Below are 21,252 nucleotides of genomic sequence, written 5' to 3' on the forward strand. Positions count from 1 at the left end.
TAAAAATATCTGCTTGAGTCCTGCTTTCATTATTTTGCCTATATACCCTAAAGTGGAATTTGTGGATCATATGGTAATTCTATTTTTAAATTTTTGAGGAACTGCTATGTTTCCCATAGTGGCTGCACCATTTTACATTCCCATTAGCAATACACAATAGTTCCAATTTCTTCACATCCTCACCAACATTTGTTACTCTCTACTTATTTGATAATAGGCAACAATCCTAATGGGTGTGAAATGTTTTTGTTGTTTTTTTTCATTGTGGTTTTGATTTGATTTTCCTCATTAGAGATTTGAGCATCATTTTAAAATTTTATTTTTATGGAACTTATTGGGCTGACATTGGTTGATAAAATTATATAGGTTTCAAGTGTAAAATTCTATAATACATTGTCTATATATGGCATTGTGTTCACCACCAAAAGTCAAATCTCCTTCTATCACCATTTATCTTCCCTCATCCTCCTTTCCCTCTTGTAATCACTATACTGTTGTCTGTGTCTATGAGGTGTTTTATTATTTTTTTACTTAATCCTTTCACCTTTTTCACCTGGCCCCCCAAGCACCCTCCCCTCTGATAGTTGTCAGTCTGTTCTCTGTATTTATGACTCTGTTTCTATTTTGTTCATTAGATTCCACATACAAGTGCAATCACATGGTATTTTTCTTTCTCTGACTTATTTCACTTAGCATAATACTCTTCAGGTCCATCCATGCTGTTGCAAAAAGGAAGATTTCCTTCTTTTTTTTTTATGGCTTAGTATTCCATTGTGTAAAATTTACCACAGCTTTTTTTTTTCTTAAATATATATTTTTATTGATTTCAGAGGGGGAGAGAAAGAGATAGAAACATCAATGATGTGAGGGTATCATTGATTGGCTGCCTCCTGCATACCCCCAACTGGGGATCAAGCCCGCAACCCGAGCTTGTGCCCTTGACTGTAATCAAACCTGGGACCCTTCAGTCCGCAGGCCTATGCTCTATCCACTGAGCCAAACCGGCTAGGGCTACCACAGCTTTTTTTATACACTCATCTACTCCCAGAAAAAAACACTTTACTTTGCCATGATGAATTGTTTTAATATGTTGAACTCTAATTCCTAATATTGTATTTAAGATTTTTATAACAACATTCATACATGACTCTGTGTGTGTGTTGTATGTGCTGAAATCAAGTTTAGATATCAAAGTTCTACCTGCCTCATAAAAAGTATTTGGATGTCTCCCTACTTTTTATTTTATTTTGATTTTTTAATATATCTTTATTAATTTCAGAGAGGAAAGGAGAGAGATAGAAACATCAGTGATGACAGAGAATCACTGATTGGCTGCCTCTTGCATGCCCCCTACTGGGGATTGAGCCCACAACCCGGGAATGTGCCCTTGACCGGAATTGAACCCGGGACCCTTCAGTTCAAAGGCTGATGCTCTATCCATTGAGCCAAAACAGCCAGGGGCTACTTTTTTAAAAAATTGATTTGAGAGACAGAGTGAGAGAAAAGAAAGGGGGAGGGAAAGAGAGAGAGAGACAATGATTTGTTGTTCCACTTATTCATGCATTCATTGGTTGATTCTTGTATGTACCCTGACCGAGAATTGAACCTGCAACCCTGGCTAATGGGAATGATCAACTGAGCCAAGTACCCTGGAATTGGGTCTTCAATTGAGATTATTTTGTCGTTTTTCAATTTTTTCCTGAGTTTGGAAAATTCTATTTTCACTTCTTTTATGTGATGTCCATTGTGCATTTCTAGTTTGACTTTTAAAATTTGTGATTCAGTGTATTTCCTATCTGTCAATACTTGTTTAATTGAATTTGAGTTGGTGTACAACAACAACTTTCCTCTGGTGAGTCACTGATTTTGGCAGGAGGATTTTCAGTAATTAAAATGGTTTTACCTTCATCTTCTTGCGGTGTTTTTTTTTTCCATATAGAAACTTTTTACAGATGTTGACTACTGTTTACTAATCATTTGAAATGTCTTATATTTTTCTGGACCAGCAAAAACAGGAGGTTCTGTTTTGGCAGGGATCTTGAGTATTTCTGTTGGCATAGTGAAATATAGTTTCTTTAGTAGAAGAGCCTGTTTGGGTTGGGATGGGAGGTTTGGTGTATCTTTTGATTTTATGATTCTCTTTTGTTCCTGTATAAATTGCTACTCCTTGCTTCCTTCTTTTCCTTCAGAATTATGTGTCCTTTCCTACCAAAAGTAGTTATCTTCCCAAGACTGCTATCTCTAGTTCTTTACACTTTCAATTCACTCTCTTCCTTCTGATTCCCCAATAGCCAATGCTCTAATCCAGCGGTTCTCAACCTGTGGGTCGCGACCCCTTTGGGGGTCGAACGACCCTTTCACAGGGGTCGCCTAAGACCATCGGAAAACACATATATAATTACATATTGTTTTTGTGATTAGTCACTATGCTTTAATTATGTTCAATTTGTAACAATGAAAATACATCCTGCATATCAGATATTTACATTACGATTCATAACAGTAGCAAAATTACAGTAATGAAGTAGCAACGAAATAATTTTATGGGTGGGGGTCACCACAACATGAGGAACTGTATTAAAGGGTCACGGCATTAGGAAGGTTGAGAACCACTGCTCTAATCCAATAAGTCTTAGCTGTGTTCTCAGTATTTCCCACTCTGAATGGGAATACTAGTATATTTCTCTGGCGGTGATTTTAGCTATGTTAAACCCACATTGTCCTTTTTTTATGCACTTCCCACCTATATAAAACACTTCATTTTGGTATGGATCTGTTACTGGCTATACTGGTTTCAGATCTTTTTATCTATGTAGATTAACATGTAATTGAAACTTGTGATATTCTTGACTCCCACTTATGTTTAGACATGAGTTATGGGTGGTTTGATTTACTCTCCTATTTGATCTGCATATTTCTGGAGAATTTATGGAAATATTTTTATTTTGATGATCAGCACTATCCCTGGGACCTTATATTTTTAATAGCCTCTCAAGATACTTCTAAATAGTGATTCATAAAGTAGGTTGAGAACAATCCAGTACCACGCAGTTATAAAAAGGATTGAAGTATGTCTCCAAACTACTAAGAAGTCATTTTAGGACATATCATCAAATGAAAGAAGCAAAGTTGAGAAAAGAATGCATAAAATGCTGTCCTTTATATAAGAGGGTGGAGGTTACATATCTATATATGTACACCCTCATGCACACACGGATATATTTGCTTATACTTTTTAAAATGGAATTTAAACCATAAAAGTCAAAGAAACTGGTTACCTATGGCAGAGGAAAGAAATAGGATGATGGGAATTTCTCTGAATATACTTTGTTTTATAGATTTGACTTTAAGAACAATGTATATCGTTTATGTATTTACAAAGCAACATTTTTAAAAAGCGATTTTTAAAAAATATTTTTTTATTGATGTCAGAGAGGAAGGGAGAGGGAGAGATAGAAACATCAATGTTGAGAGAGATTCACTGATCGGCTTCCTCCTACATGTCCCACACTGGGGATTGAGCCCATAACCCAGGCATGTGCACCAATACTCAACCACTGAGCCATACCAGCCAGGCTAAAAAAACTATCTTTAAAAATTAAAAATTAAATTAAACAAGTGAATCTAAGTTTATATCAAATTGTTGGCATGGCCACCCAGAGAGAAACTAATGCAAATGACGTTATAACATCATTAGAGGCCCGGTGCACGAATTCATGCACCAGTGGGGTCCCTCAGCCTGGCCTGCGGGATCGGGCCGAAACCAGCTCTCCGACATCCCCTGAGGGGTCCTGGATTGCGAGAGGGTGTAGGCCAGGCCAAGGGACCCCACCGGTGCACTATCAGGGCCGGGGAGGGACATGGGAGGTTGGCCAGATGGTGGGGAGGGACGGGAGAGCTCCAGGGCATGTCCGGCCCATCTTGCTCAGTCCTGATCGGCCAGACCCCAGCAGCAAGCTAACCTACTGGTTGGCGCATCTTCCCCCTGGTGGTTAGTGCACGTCATAGCGACTGGTCGACCGGTCGACAATCTGTCCCCTGGTGGTCAGTGCAGTGAACGTCATAGCAACTGGTCAACTGTCTGCCCCCTGGTGGTTAGTGCACGTCATTGCAAGCGGTTGAGCTGCCTTAGCATATCATTAGCATATTATGCTTTGATTGGTTGAACGGACGACCGGACACTTAGCATATTAGGCTTTTATTATATAGGATTAGACTTTCTTGAGGGTAAGAAAAAAATTTGTAAAAAACTCAAACATTATTTAGGTCTCATAATGGTGGCAAGTGTTGGTATTGCTATTCTGAGACTCGTATATATGTATTATAGGATAAAACAAATGATTTTTAGTGACATGGAAAACTAGAGTTTTGGGATGGTACAAAGGCAATACAGACTTAAGAGACTGAAGATAAAATCAGTAAAAACACCATTGTCCTGAATTTTAGTAGGAAGTATTAATATAAACTAATGATTTTTTATCCTAATAAAAAAGATGCTCCTACCTCTTGATACCAAAAAGACCTAGAAAGAATGATCAACTCAATAGCACTGAGCACTCTAGTGCTTAGATTATAGTCTCTAAATACCACCTTCCACTAAAAGGAGCCTAGGCACCTAAAAGAAATAGCCAATTCTTTATTTGGGCCAAGAAATGTATAAGATGAGCAAGGAACATTTTAAATTCCAAAAATCAAAGAGAGCTATCAAATAATAAAGAGTCAGGAGACAACTTGATGAAGCTTAGATGAGGCCAAAGATGGGATACTTCAAGAATCAATAAAAACAATTAGTGCAATGAAGTGAAACATATCAAATATGTATGAATCCTTGAGTTAATGATACTAAACAGCAACAACAAAACCCTCCTTAAATATTTTTTGGAGAATGTTAGTAAAGCAATTCATTATTTTGAAAATTGGTAAAGAAAAGAATCAAGCATTTAAACCATCTTTCTTACATGAATTATGCCTAAGGATAACCAAATAGTTGATGAAAGTTTATTTTAATAGGTATAGTCCACTTAATTTATATGGATGGAATGAATGGTAAAATTACAATTCCCCATTTTGCAAGCATGATAAATTGACAAATTTAACCAGAGGTCAGCAAACTATAGCCAGCAGGCAACGCTACCCGTTTTGTAAATAAAGTGTTACTGGAACACAGCTTGCCCGTCTGTTTATGTATTGTCTATGGCTGCTTTGGCATTACAAAGATAAAGTTAAGTAGCTGCAATAGAGAATCTAAGGCCCCATAAAGCCAGTAATATTGACTATTTGACCCGTTAAAAAAATTTGGGAAGCCCAGATCTAGACCACAAGCAGTAATGACTACTACATTATATAAATGAGGACTATCAGACCAAAGAGCTTCCTAATAGAAGTAAACACCACCATCTATAAAATATTTGTAGGAAAAAAACTGAACCTGAACATGATCAAGCCTCTAGATCTAGCTACCAATTTCTAGGAAAGAGGATAGAGAAACATGTTAAATGATACTATAGAGATACAATCAGCAAAATCTAATTATGGAAAATTTTGAAGACAAATGACTTAGATTTTTCAACACATAAATTGCCAGAAAAAAATTGAGAGAAGGAGAACCCAAAGATTAAAAGAGGCTTAAGGGACATATCAATCAACTGCAATATGTGGATCTTATTTGAATCCTGATTCAAAGAAACTGTAATGTGTGTGTGTGTGCGTGTGTGTGTGTGTGTGTGTGTGTGTGTGAGAGAGAGAGAGAAAGAGAGAGAGAGAGAGAAAGAGAATAGAGAAAATTTAAACACCGAGTAAAAAATTTGTTAATATTAAAAAGTATCATTAATTTATGTGATGTTATTATAATTGTGTTTAAAATTATTGTTTATGAGAGATACAGATTAAATATTTAATGACAAATACTATGGGTGATTGAGCAGAAGGCAGGGAGTGTGTAAAGATACAGATAAAACAAGATGGACTTTGTTGATAAATATCAAGGATAAAGGATACATGGATATTCACAGTGCTATTCTTTCTACCTTTGTATACATTTGAAATTTTACATTACAAATAATTTTTTTAATAGGGGAAAATGCTAAATAACCACCTGGGGAGCGCTTTCAAACAATACATATTCTCTTATGCTCAATTAATGTAGCACGACCTCCCGATGGGAACATAGCCCTTACATACAAAACCCATAACCCATATCTCTCTATCCTCCATCGAGACTCACTGCAATCATGATTCATAGTAACTGCAAAGATGGGCTCAATCTCTCAGGTATATTAAGGCAAAAGAAGAAAAAGATGAATCTGATCTTTAGGAGAAAAATCTAGTGAGGTTATTAGTTTAAGTGAAATAGTACATTTTACTGAATAATTAATTAAAAGTGAGAAAATCCCAGGACCAAGTGAGAATTTAGGGGAAAGGAGATAAGGGACCCTTCTAATAGTCATCCTTTCTATTGGGAGATTTTCCTTTCACCTCTTTTTATTATTGTAGGATTTGTTAAAAGCTCTATGGTTTTTTGAAGCAGATTAAATGGCAAGACCTCCTTCCATTCTGTCTATCATGTAAATGGGAACTGACAAGGAAGGATGAAGGGTGTGGTTTTTTGTTAGCAAAAGAAGAGTTTGAGAGATGCTTGAATATTATAAGTTAATGTAGAGATGGAGATGTCCAGATTTTACAGCTCATTTTATTTTGGGTGGGCCTTTTCTTTTGGACCATATGAAAAAGAGGAGGCAGGCAGGGGACCCTAGGCTTTCCTATAATGGGATGTATAATTTTGGGAAGATAATTAATTGGTTAAAGAGGACTTGGGTCTAATTACTCACCCAGAGGGGGCTGTAGCATACCCCCATTCTTCTCACAGTTCCCAATAGGCTGGATTTCAGTTGAGTCAACCAGCCGCCAGAAGTCATTCTTGTTGTCGCTGCCATCAAGGCGAAGGCGGAGGCGAGCTCCTGTTAGTCCAACTACTGTAGCGATACAGGTAGATGTGGTGTTCCTGGGATCCTGTGCCTCTAATTTCATGCTGATCTTGAACTCGTTGCTTGGAGGTGTGTAGGACTGAGGAGAACAAGCCATGGGGATTAGGCAGACTAAGGTAAGTGGCATTTTCAGTAAGGATGTTAGATGGAACCTGAAAATTCATGCCTTGGACTCAAAGTGGTTATAGCTTGACCAGGGACAAACCACTGTGAATTATTCCCTAATACTTAGGAAGATTTACATACAAAAGAAACACTAGAAGGTAAGAAAGGGAAAAAATTACTTTCCACTGAAGCATCAAATATTGACTCACACCAGTAAGAAAAGGACAAGAGTGCCTCAAATGGTCCTTACTTAATACTCTCTCATCTTATTTTCTCCAACTCTCTAATTCTCTAGGTACTCATGTTTTCTTTTTAGAAATCATCCAATTTACCTATTATATACTAAGTGTCTCTTCATGAAGTGATGTAGTATATATTGCTTTGTAAATCCAGCACACAGACTACTATTGGGGGGAGGTGTCAATTTTTTTCTTATTTTGACATTGATATATAAATCAATTTATATCTTTAAAAACAATTTTAAGTTATAATTCATATAAAATATACACTTTGGTAAATCTTGACATATGAATACATCCATGATGCCATATACATATATATACCTTTGAGACCATCACCACAATCAAGATGATGAACATGGACATGTTCTCTCATGTCTCTTTATAATCCTTCTGTCTAGCCCTTCCCAGACCCGTTTCCAGACAAATACTGATCTACTTTCACTGTAGATTGAGTTGTATTTTTTAGTCTTCAATGGAATTATAGAGAATATACTCTTTGTTTGTTTTTTTGTCCAGCTTCTTTCACTCAGCATAACTATTCTGATATTCATCCATATTGTTAAATGTACCAATAATTCATTTTTGTTTTTGTTTTTTAAAGACTTTTTTTTAGAGCAGCTTTAGGTTCACAACAAAACTGAGAGGAAGATACAGAGATTTCCCATATATACCCTATCTCCACACATGAACAGCCTCTCCTATTACCAGCATCCCCCACCACAGTGGTACATTTGTTACAATTGATGAACCTACATTGATACATCATAATCTCTCAAAGCACACAGTTTACAGTAGGGTTCTCTCTTGGTGTTGTACATTGGGTTTGGACAAAGGTATAATGACATTTATCTATCATTATAGTATCATACTAAATAGTTTCACTGGCCAAAAAGTACTCAGTGATCTGCATATTCATCCTTCCTCCACTCAACCACTGGCAACTACTGATCTTTTCACTGTCTCTTTTCTAGAATGTATGTAGCCTTTTTAGATAGGCTTCTTTTCTTTTGTAATAAGCATTTAAGTTTCCTTTATGTCTTTTCATGGCTTGATAGCTAATTTCCTTTTAGGGGTGAATAACACTCCTTTGTCTGGCTATACCACAGTTTATTCATTCATCTACTGAAGGGCATCTTTCAAGTTTTGGCAATTATGAATAAAGCTGCAATAAACATCCATTTTCAGGTTTTTGTATGGTCAAACATTTTCAGTTCCTTTGGGTAAACACAAAGGAATGGAATTGCTGTATCATATGGTAACAGTACATTTAGTTTTGTAAGAAATCACCAATATGTCTTACAAAATGACTGTACCCTTTTGCATTCCCACAAGCAATGAGTGAGAATTACTGTTGCTCCATATCCTTGCAAGCACATGGCAGTGTCAGTATTCTGGATTTTGACCACTCTAATAGGTGTGTAGTGGTATTTAATTTGCATTTAAAACATTTTTTCACATATTTAAAATCATCTGCATTATCTTTTTTTGGTGGTATCTACGATCTTTGGCTCATTTTTAAATTAAGTTGTTGGTTTTCTTATTGTTGAGTTTTTAAGTGTTCTTTGTATATTTTGTATAACAGTCTGTTAGCAGATGTGTCTTTTGCACATTATTTTCTCCCAATCTGTGGCTTGTCTTCTCATTCTCTTGATAGTGTCTTTCACAGAGCAGAAACTTTTAATATTTTTTTAAATATATATTTTACTGATTTTTTACAGAGAGGAAGGGAGAGGGATAGAGAGGTAGAAACATCGATGAGAAACATCGATGAGAAACATCGATCAGCTGCCTCCTGCACACCTCCTACTGGGGATGTGCCCGCAACCAAAGTACAAGCCCCGGACTGGAATCGAACCTGGGACCCTTCAGTCCGCAGGCCGATGCTCCATCCACTGAGCCAAACCAGTTAGGGCAGAAACTTTTAATATTAATGAAGTCCAGCTTATCAATTATTTCTTTCATGGATCATGCCTTTGGTGTTGTATCTAAAAAGTCATTACCATACCCAAGGTCTTCTTGTTTTTCTCTTATGTTATTTTCTAGGAGTTGTATAGTTATAAGTGTTACATTTAGGTCTGAGGTTTATTTTGACTTAATTTTTGTGAAGGGAGTAAGGTCTGTGTCTAGATTCATTTTTTGCCTGTGGCTGTCCAGTTGTTTCAGTACCATTTGTTAAAAAGACTATCTTTGCTCTACTGTATTGCCTTTGCTCATTTTTCAAAGATCAGTTGACTATATTTATGTGGGACTATTTTGGAGCTCTCTATTCTGTTTCATTGATCTATTTATCTATTCTCATCAATACCACACTGTCTTGATTACTGTAGCGATATAGTAATTCTTGAATTTGGGTAGTGTTAGTCTTCAAACTTTGTTGTTCTTCAATTTTGTGTTGGCTCTTCTGTATCTTTTGCCACTCCATATAAACTTTAGAATTAGTTTGTCAATGTCCACAAAATAACTTGCTGAAATTTTGATTAAGCTTGCATTGAATCTATAGATCAAGTTGGGAAGAACAGACATTTTGAACAATATTGAGTCTTCCTTTTCTTGGTCACAAACTCTCTATTTTTAAGTTTTTTTATTTCATTTATCTAAGTTCTAAAGTTTTCCTCAGATAATTTTTATACGTATTTTGTTAGATTTATACCTAAGTATTTCATTTTTGGAGGTGCTCATATAAATGATATTTTTAATTTCAAATTCCACTTTTTAATTGCTGGTATATAGAAAAGTGATTGACTCATATATTAACCTTGCATTGGCAACTGTACTATAATTGCTTATTAGTTCTAGAAATTTTTTTTGTCAATTCTTTTAGATTTTCTACATAAACAATCACGTCATCTATGAACAAACAGTTTTATTTCTTCCTTCCCAATTTGTATGCACTTTATTTCCTTTTCTTATTTTATTGCAATAGCTAGGATTTCCAGGATGATGTTGAAAAGAAGTGGTGAGAGGGACGTCCTTGCCTTCTTTCGGATGTTAGTGGGAAAGCTAGTTTTTAACCATTAAGTGTGATCTTGGCTATCGGTTTTTAAAAAACAGATAGTAACATTCAGCATAACTATTATGATATTCATCCATATTGTTGAATGGAATCAATAATCCATTTCTTTTTGTTTCTGAGTAGTATATCATGTTGATGGACATTTGGTGTGTTTCCAGTTTTTCACTATTACAAATAAATCTCTTATGAACATCCACACATATGAATATACTTACTCTATTTCCATACATATTTCAGGAATATAGTAAAGTGGAATGGATGAATCATATGATAGGTATATGTATAACTCACATACCAGAATATTTAACTTTTTACAGTATATAATTCAGTGGTTTTTAGTATATTCACAGAGGCAAACATCACTCCACCTAAATTTAGAACATTTTCATCATGCCCACAATAGAAACCCCATATCCATTAGCCTTCTCTCCCCATTCTCCCCTCAGGCAATCCCCTGAAAACCATCAATCTACTTTCTGTTTCTTTTTAATATTTCTTAATTGATTTCAGAAAGGGAGAGGGAGAGAGAGAAACATCAGTGATGAGAGAGAATCATTGATCAGTTGCCTCCTGCCCATCCCCTACTTGGGATCGAGCCTGAAACCTGGGCCTGTGACCTGACTGGGAATTGAACTGTGACTTCCTGGTTCATAGATCAATGTTCAACCATTGAGCAACACTGGTTGGGCTACTTTCTGTTTCTATGGATTCATCTATTCTGGAGATTAATATAAGTGGAATTTTATAATATGTGAATAGCTCCTTTCTTCACTTAGTGCATTGTTTACAAGGTTAATCTGGAGTGTTTATCAGTACTTCATTCATTTTCATTGCTGAATAACATTCTATTATATAGATATACAATTTTGCTTATCCATTCATCAGTTGATAAACATTTGGATTGTTTCCTCTTTTTAGCTATTAGGTATAATAATGCCTTGAACATTTGTGTATAAGTTTTTGTGGGGTCATATGTTTTGATTTCTCTCTCTCTTGGGTACATACCTAAATGTGAGACTGATGGGTCATGAGGCAATTCTATTTTGAGTAAATTTCAAACTGTTTTCTAAAGTGCCTACAGCATTTTACAATCTCACCACCTACATATAAGGGTTCCAATTTCTCTACATCCTCAGCAACACCTGTTTTTGTCTGCCTTTTTTATTTCAGCTACCCTAGTAGATGTGAAGTGGTATCTCATTACAATTTTGATTTGTATTTCCTTAATGATGTTAAGCATCTTTTACATGCTTGTTGGCTATTTGTAAATATATGGAGAAAGACCTATTCAAATTCTTTGCCCATTTAAATCTTGGGTTATTTAACTGGTGAGGTGGTAAGAGTTCTTCATATCTTCCAGATTCAAGTTCCTTATTAGATACAGGATTTGTAAATATTATCTCCCATTGTATGGGTTGTCTTTTCACTTTCTTGATAGTGGAAGCACGAAAGCAGTTAATTTTGTCTATCAAGTTTCACCTCTATTGTTTGTAGTTTTAGTGGCATATCTAAGAAATCATTGCCTAGTCCAAGATTTATTCCTGTTTTTTTCTAAGAGTGTCATAGTTTTATCTCTTACATTCAGGTCTATCATCCACTTGGAGTCAATTTTCATAAATGGTGTGGAGGATGGGTCCAACTTCATTCTTTTGTACATGAATATCCAGTTGTCCCCATATTAGCTGTTGAAAATATCACTGAACTGTCTTGGCATCTTTGTCCAAATCAATTGAACATAAATGCATGGGTTTATTTCTGTACTCTCAAATCTAATCCACTGATCTATATGTCTATCTTTATGTCAGTACCACAGTGTCTTAAGTACTGTTGATTTGTAGTAAGTTTTGAAACCAGGAAATATAAATCATCTACCTTTGTTCTCTTTTTTCCCATAATTGGCTATTCTGGGTCCTTTGTAATTCTATGTGAATTTTAGAGTCAACTTGTCAACTTCTATAAAGTAGGCATATGGGATTTTAATAAGAAGTACATCAAATCAATAGATCAATTTGGAGAGTATTGCTGTCAGCTATGTGGTTTGTCAATATTTTCTCCAAGTCTATGGTTTATATTTTCATTCTCTTATCAATATCTTTTGAAGAGGAAGAGCAGAAGTTCTTAATTTTGACAAAGTCTACTTTATGAATTTTTAATGGATCATGCTTTTGGTAAGCTGTTTTCTAAAGTTTTCTTTATATAAGTTTCACAAATTGTTAGTTCATTCATAAATATTAATTTTATGAATATTAGTTTTTAATATTCATAAATATTAATTCATAAATATTAATTTTTCCTGCTATTGTAAATGGATATTTCTCTTTCATTATAACTTTATTGAGTTACTTTTCACCACTGAGTAAAATGTTGGCTTTAGTACTGAGGTATAAATACTTTGCAAGTTAAGAATGTGTTATTCAATTCCTAGTTAAATTAGTGATTTTTATTTTTGTTCAATAGTATGTTGAAGTTTTCTGCCAAACTATTTTCCAAAGAAACTGAAACATTTTACATTTTCACCAGTGGTTTATGAAAATCCTATTTGCTCCATAACCTTGCCACTATTAGGTATGGTCAGTCTTCCCACATATTTTCTTCGGTTTTTGTTCTAATTTTTCAGTCTGGATCCTTTTTATTTCTTTTATTTGGCCTGGTCTCATTGGTAGTACAATGCTGAATAGAAATAGCAAGAAAAAAACATCCTTGTCTTGTTCCTGACCTTAAGAAAAAAGCATTTTATGTGATGTTATCTGTAGGTTTTTTATAGATGTCCTTTGGGGCTTAGGATTTTTAAAAATTCCTTCTATTTCTTGTTTGCTGAGAGTTTTTATTAATGGACACTGAATTTTGTCAAATGCTTTCTTTGCATCTATTTAGATAATCTTATTTCCTTCATAGTGTGTTCATGTGGTCAATTACACTGATTGATTTCCGAATGTTAAATCAACCTTGATTCTTGAAACTAAACTCCAGTTGTCATGAATTATTTTTATATATTGTTTGATTCAATTTCCTAAAATTTTGTTTAGAATTTGTACATGTATTTTTATGTGGGATGTAACACTGTAGTTTTCTTTTCCATCAATGTTGGCCTGGTTTTGGTATCAGAATAACGCTTGCCTTATAGAATGAGACAAAAGGTATTCCCTTCTTGTAAACATTCTAGAAGAGTCAATGTAGAATTTGCATTATTTTTTCCCTTAAATGTTTGAAACAATTCATTGGTGAAGTCATAGGCTTGGAATTTACTAAAAACTTAGTTCTGTGGCAGAAATAGTGCTATTCATATTTCCTAAGTGAGCTTTTGGTACTTTTTGTCATTCATGAAATTATCCATTTCATTTAAATCTTGGGTTATTTAACTGGTGAGGTGGTTAAGAGTGAAATTTGTCTATCAAGTTTCACCTCTATTGAGGTGAAATTTAAAGGCATAAGTTTGTTCATAGTATTCCTTTAATATCTCTTTAATATCTCTAGACTCAATAATGATGTTACCGCTTTTAGTTTGATGTTAGTAATTTATGTTTTCTCTCTTTTCATTCTTGATCAGCTGGCCAGAAGTTTACCTCATTGCAAAGAATCAGTTGTAGGTTTCAATGATATTTTTCTATTATATTTCTGGTTTTTATTTGATTGATTTAAGCTCTACTCTTGATTTTATGCTCTGTTTTTTTTTCTTTGCTTAATTTGGGGTTATTCATTTTTCCTAGTTTTTTAAAGTAGGAGCTACATGAAACTTTTCTTCTTTTCTAATGTAAATGTTTAGTGCTATAAATTTCTCCCTAAAAACTACTTTGGCATCATACCACAATTTCTTAAATGTTCTGCTTTCATTTTCATTTAATTGAAAATACTTTCTAATGTTCCTAAATACCTCTATGGGTATTTAGAAATGTGATACTTAGTTTCCAAATATTTGGAGATCTTCCAGATAACCTTCTGCTATTCATTTTTAATTTATTTCCAATGTATCAGAGACTATATTTCATATTATTTAAATCCTTTTAAATTTATCAAACCTTATTGTACAGTCCAGGAAATGGTCTAACCTAGCAAATGTTCTGCATGCACTTGAAAAGAATGCATATTCTATTGTCGTTAGAGAGTATCAATCAGGTCAGGTTGGCTGGTAGAGTTGTTTGAATCTTCTATACAGATACTTGCTTATTTTCTGTCTACTTGTTTTCTAATCATAGAAAGGGTATTAAAAGTCTGACTGCAGATAAATTTTAGGCTTATTTATGTCTTCTTATTTTTTGCTTCACCTAAGGAATTTGACCCCTTAACACATCATAAAATACCTTCTTTATCCCTGGAAATATTCTTTGCTCTGATATATATTTTCATATTAATATTGTCAATGTCAGCATGGTATATCATTTTCCTTTCAGCCTATTTGTGCCTTTCTTTTTAAAGTGTAGTTTCTTGCAAGCAGTATATAATTGTGTTGCTTTCTATTTAATGTGACAAGTTTAGCCTTTTAATTGGGGCATTTAGACCTTTCATAATCACTCTGATTACTGATATGGTTGGATTTAAATCCACTATATTGCTATTTGTTTTCTATTATTTTAGTGGTTGCTTTGGGGTTTATAGTAAACACATTTAACTTATCAGCCTATCTTATTATATTTTACTACTTCATGTATATGAATCTTATCAATATTATACTTAGGATTTCTCTTGGCATTTAAATTATTATCATACATTTTATTTATACAAATTTTAATTATCTTTACAATGCAATATTATTGTTGTTTATACAATTATCTTTTATAGAGATTTAAATAATAATTAAAAAAATCTTATGTCTTTACTTTATAATTACAATTTCCAGTGATTTTCTTTCCTTTGTGTAGATCTATAATTTCACCTAGTATCATTTTTCTTCTGCTTGATGGACTTCCTTTAATATTTCTTATAGTGGGTTTCCTGGTAAATTCCTTCAGCTTCTGTATGTCTGAAAATACCTTTATTTTGCCTTTGTTTTTTGGAAGATCTTTTTGATGAATATAGAATTCTTGGTTGACAGTTTTTTCTTCTGATACGTTAAAGATGTTACTCAACTTCCTTCTTGCTTGCATTGTTTCTAACAAGAGAATATGTCATTCATATCTTAATTCCCCTGTATGCAAAGTATTTTTTTTGTAGCTGCTTTTAAGATGTTCTCTTATCACTGATTTTAAGCATTTATGATATGCGTTAGTGTAGTTGTCTTCTTTACTTTTTTCTTTTTTTTTGTCATTGAACTTCTTAGATCTGTGGATATATAATTCTCATAAATTTTTGAAAGTTTTTAGCCATTATATCTCCAAATATTTTTCTGTCCCCTTCTATCCTTTGAGCATTAAAATTACACGGTCTATGAAGTTATTACATAAACTTGGAAATCATCCTATGGCTCACTAATGTTCTTTTCATCTTTTCAAGATTCTTTTGTGTGTGTGTGTGTGTGTGTGTGTGTGTGTGTGTGTGTGTGTTTCATTCTCAATTTTTATTGCTATATCTCCAAGTCTACCAATATTTTCTCCTGACATTAATATCCAGTGTATTTTTATTTTGTACACAGTAGTTCAATATGAGTCTGTAAATATCTTCCATATTCTCTGCTAAACTTTTGAACATAACTGTTTTAATGTTTTTGCCTGCTATTCTAAGATCTGCATAGATTCTAAGTCGGTTTATTGATTATTCTGCTCATTATTGATTATATTTTCCAGCCTCTTTACATACCTGTTTGATCAGATACCAGACACTGTGAATTTTACCTGTTGGGTACTCAATATATATTTCTTATTGTTGACATTATTACAGATGTCTCCCATCCCCCTGCTGCCCGCCTTGGAGTGCTAGATATTTTTGCATTCCCTTCTTGTGCTTTGTTTCTAGATGCAACTAAGTTACTTGGAAATAATTTGAACATTTTGAGTCTTGCTTTATGATTTGCTTGGCAGGCTCAGAGCAGTGCTCACTTTAAGGCTAAATATTTACCACTACTGAGCAAAATTTTCCTGAATATTCTACCCAATGCCACGTGAACTGAGTTTTTCCAGTCTAGTTCGTAGGACCAGGTACTATTTTTAGACTAGTGTGAGAGTGCTAGGCTCTATTCCATTTAAACCTTTCAGATGGTTTTTCCCTTGGCTTTGGGTAGTTTCCTCACATGCACATACTGAACAATAGTACTTTGCTGAATACTTGAAGGAAGATTTCTGCACATCTCCGTTGTTTGCTTTCTGCACAGTTCTGTTCTCTCTGGCAATGTGTCCTGAAAATTCTAGCCACCTTGGTTTCCCTGGACTCTCAGTTCCATATCCTCAAATTACGGAGTACGGGGGTCAATCTTGGGCCACCTTCCCTGGGCCATGGTCTCAAAACTCTCTTAAGATAGTAAGCTGGGAAATCATAAGGGGCTCCATCTTCCAGAGATCACTGTGGTTGGTTGCTTGATTTTCAGTTACTTGAAAATCAGTTTAATATATTTTATATTTTTAAAAATTATTTTAGATGGGAGCATGAATTTAGCCCCTACTATTTCAAATGAGCAGAAGCCCTGAATTGTACTTTTATTTGGAGCATAGATAAAATTCAAACTCAAAGTAAAATGTTGACAGTTTGAGGAAATAATCATTAGTACCAGAGGAAGAGAGATGTAAATTGCTGCTTAGCAGCAGTACAGTCTTTGCTTATCAGCCTTATCATGTAAAGATATAGTTAATATCATCTATGCATTGTGTGAGGCACTTAATTCTATATGGGAAGCTCTGAATGGCCTCTGATGAGCTCCTCAAACACTCCCCCTACCCTGATGGGACTCAGTGCCAGTATTTTTATGAAAAGAAATGATTGTGGCAGGGATGTTGAGTACAGAGAAACAAATACTGCTCTATTTTTAAGAACTGTCTAAGGCAGCGGTCACCAACCTTTCAGACCTCACAGACCACCAGTAGTCCATGGACCACCGGTTGGTGACTGCTGCTCCAAAGGTTTCCTTAAACCAGCAGTTGCCAACCTTTCGGACCTCACGGAACAACAGTGGTCCGCGGACCAAGGGCTATAACTATGTATTCTATCTGTCTGATTAAATAGCAATAGTAAAAATTAGTTATTGTTTTAGGTGAAGGAAAAGGTATTATTTGGAATGAAGTTGAGGAGAATGTCTGCTGCCAAAACTCATAGTGAGTTTTGAGTTGCATTCTCCCCATAGTTTATTCTAGGGCCTTCAGGTGAGAAGCCCATGGCTCCCACCTCATGTTTTGCTTGTCTAAGGATCAGAAAAAGTCTACTTGCCTCCCACCTACTAAGGATGTTGAGAATCAATTACCTGCTTGAAGCAATGGACAGGCGCTGGGACTGAACATGTTTCTTTTAGGTATTTGTCCCAGGTAAAATGACCTGTAAAGGAAATAGAAATCTCTATCACAGTCAACTTCCTAAAAAATGCTTTCAGGATGTAATCTACACTAAACATTAAGCTATTTTCAAACTGGTTTGGAGCACAACAAAACTTACTTTTCCCTGATTGGGTTCAAAGTAATATTAGGGTGAGGAATCTAGGTGACCTGAGTGGATCATTTTAGATGAATGTTTTTAAATCATGTCGAAAGATGACCAGAGAGGTTTTTCATGTTAGTTCCTAAAGTGATCCAAAATGTCACAGCAAGATACTGTCAGTGTCTCAAAGAAGTGCTCAGGAAGCTCATGGAAAACAGAACAGAACAGGTAGAAAATGGATGAGAAGATTCCTTCTGAATAACCTGATTCCTGAAAAAGTCACTTATTGCCATCAGATGATAGCATTTAACACCCAATATGGTTGGATCCCATTTCAGAAAAAACACACACACAACCCCCCCCCCCCCAAAAAAAAAAAAAAAAAAAAGTTTGAAGCCACTAAGTTTTGGAGTGACTTGTCAAGCAGCAAAGGCCAATAAACATGCAGAGAGCATCGCGGGCAGACTGGCGGCTGTCCCTGGTTGCCGGGGGGCGGGGAGGAGAGGGAGAGTTTGACTGTATTCCTTTTTGGACCCTTTGCATTTGGAACCAGATGAGCGGCCATAACATGTTCTGAAAGAGGAAATGCGACGGTGAAATGTTACAGTTGGAAAGCGTGGCTGGTGGAGAAGAGAGTTCCGGTTCCTAAGTGGTGCTTTCTGTTCTTACTTCGAGAGTGACCGAGCTGGAAATGAACAGATAGGGGTGGCCGCTGGGTTCCCTTCCTCAGACAGATCCGAGCTCTGTGTCCGCCGCCCAGGAACAGCCCGTCCTGTGGCTGGTGTCTGAGACAACAGCTCTGCCCCTTGTTCCCTCTGCTGTGGCCTCGCCGGAAGTGCTTCCAACCCTTTCTGAAGCCCTGAGGCCTTGAAGAATTGTTTTGTCCATATATGGTCGGTCGGGACCTCACCCCGAAGCCCGCGTTCTCTCCACTAGAATACGGGGCTGGCTCCCTCCTGGCTATTGAAGAGAATGAGAGCGCTGGGCTCTGAGCTATTCGGGTTTGACTGTGATAAACACTTGCACTGGCCCAGGGAAAGGAGGGGTTTGTGGCCTCACTAAGTTCCCGGAAAAGTGGGGTCATCTGACCACGGGAAGGTGGGGACGAAGGGCCTGGGGAACAAATGGATCCTGAAGGCTGCCAGGCCCTCCTGCCCTGGTTCTCTCTCTTTGCAGACCAGCTGGGTGGACAGACTGCTGAGAACGGCTGTCTTAGCTGTGAATTCTGGTTGTAACAGCATCTGACACCTTCTAATCTCTCAGGCAGTAAACTCAAACACAGGAGGAAGGGCTCTGGCAGGCATGCCCGCACCCCAGTGAATCAGCTATGGCCGGGGGATGGCTCTCAAGTAATCCCAGTGGCAGTGGGGGGAGGAGCCATTTTTAGAAGAGGAGCAGGTTGCTTCCAGAAGAAAAGAAGGTGCTGGGCGAAAACCGGCATCTGAGGACAGAAACGACAGGGGCTTTGGAGTCCAGACAGGCCTGGGCCTGTGTCCTGGCGTTGCCCACGTCCTGGCGTTGCCTACATGCCTACTACAGCCAGACTCTGGGCAGGCTGCTCATATTGCCAAGTCTATATCTATATCTATATCTATATCTATATCTATATCTATATCTGGAAACATAAGGTAAGAGCATTTGAGGGCATGAAAAGCCAAAATGAGTGAGATTATACTTGAATCCTCAGTCTAAAAATTGGGTTTTTCTCTCCCACTCCCACCCCACTCCCAACCCTGGCAATGTTGCATTGCTCTGAGGTATAATATGACTTAGAGAAAACTAGGTCCTGGGTAGTATTTCTGATTATAATAACTAAAAAATAAGTTGGGGGGAGGGGTGTCCACCAAATCTCCTAGCCTGTTGAAGTGGCCTTAGAGCTTCGCAAAGTTTAAAGAACACTGAATTAAGGAAACAATCTTTAAAGTGACACTATCCTAGGGCCAGGGAAACATTTTAAGGGACAGACTACTATTGAATATATATCTTATTGGATCACAAAAGATTACCAAGTTCTTTATTAAAGGTTAAACCAGTTACCAATCTCCCCCTAATACCCACCTAGAGGAGACCCCATGATGGAGCAGAGAAGGTCCCAGAGACTCTCACAAGCTAAAACACTGTAGCAAACCAGCATTTCTTGAAGTTTCCTCTGCAGTGGAGCAGCACAAGGCCCCTTTGGGCCATGCGAAAAGCACTAGATGCTGGGAATAAAAATGAGTCACTGAATGATGAAATCTAAATCACTTCAAAGGTGATGCCAAGACTATATATTCTATTGACTCCCTTTCCCACCACCATTAACCAAGCCAAATAGATTTTGCCAGAAATCACAGTCAGTTCTAAGCCATTTCATGAACTGGCAAATGATTAATCATCATGAAGAGACAGTTAGTCCATAGGGTAAATGAGATGGATTATTTTCTGGAGTCAAGATTTAAAGAGATCAGAATTTAATAGAGTTTGCTCTTAGCTGAGATGGCCCTAACACAAGGATTGAATACATTTTATCACCATTTGCTGTTAGAAAAAGGAAACATTACAAATTATTATTCCATTCTTACAAAGCATTAAGTCAAATAATGAGTCTTGGATAGCCAGCCACCTCTAACTATGGAACACTTAAAATACGGTTAGCGTGAATGAGGTATTAAATTTTATTTAATTTTAATTAATTTAAATTTAAATATCTACATGTGCTAACAGCTACTATACTAGGCAATGCAGGTTTAGAGGTTTGGTCAGTCCTGGGTAATTGCTCGTATTAGCTTGAGTTCTAACCAAAAGCACCCAAGAGACTTTGGTTTTAAGAATTATGGCAGCATCAGGGATACCAAAATAATTAGGGTATTAATTACCATTCTCTATTATACATATCAATTATGGTAATCAATCCCTGTTTATAGGCAAGAAACCTCACATCTACCCCCATTTAGGGAACACCCTATTACCAACAGAATGAAAAGAAATTTCTTTGTTAAAAGTAGTTTACTCATTGTGAAGGCTGACTGGCTTGAACCATGCCTAGATTAGTATTTTTCTTATATTTGACTGCTTAGGCTATTTAAGACTTAGTCCCCTATTATCAAGTAAAATGCAAAACAAGTTAATTTGTAAGAATATTTGAGTATCTCCTGTAACGCCCATAATGGAGACAAACATCATGTCTACCACATCTTCAAGCACTAAAATAACCACAAAAGAAATAGGACAGACGTAGCTGGTTTGGCTCAGTGAGTAGAGTGTTGGTCTGTGGACTGAAGGGTCCCGGGTTCGATTCCGGTCAAGGGCACATGTCCAGGTTGCAAGCTCGGTCCCCAGTGGGGGGCATGCAAGAGGCAGCCAATCAATGGCTCTCTCTCATCATTGATGTTTCTCTCTCTCAAATCAATAAAAATAAATTAAAAAAAAGAAATAGGAC

General features: G+C 36.3%; 1 protein-coding gene across 15 annotated transcripts in view; it reads right to left on the bottom strand.

Moving 5' to 3' along the window:
- SCMH1 (sex comb on midleg homolog 1 (Drosophila)) overlaps nucleotides 1–21,252 on the bottom strand; it is a 106,107-nt gene that overhangs the window by 65,390 nt on the left and 19,465 nt on the right. For 8 of the 15 annotated variants that reach the window (XM_014539531.1, XM_005866043.2, XM_005866038.2 and 5 more), the window contains 2 exons: nucleotides 17,665–17,735; nucleotides 6,828–7,062 (listed from right to left, as the gene is read on the bottom strand). The exons of 1 other annotated variant lie outside the window; for it this stretch is intronic. In XM_014539531.1, the coding sequence (XP_014395017.1) occupies nucleotides 6,828–7,062; nucleotides 17,665–17,735 (306 nt within the window). Of the gene's footprint in view, nucleotides 1–6,827; nucleotides 7,063–17,664; nucleotides 17,736–19,892; nucleotides 20,036–21,252 lie in introns of those variants that run through there. 6 more of the 15 variants (XM_005866046.2, XM_005866047.2, XM_014539532.1 and 3 more) reach the window with 3 other exon arrangements.

This window comes from Myotis brandtii, unplaced genomic scaffold (assembly GCF_000412655.1).
Source record: "Myotis brandtii unplaced genomic scaffold, ASM41265v1 scaffold220, whole genome shotgun sequence".
NCBI lineage: Eukaryota > Metazoa > Chordata > Mammalia > Chiroptera > Vespertilionidae > Myotis > Myotis brandtii.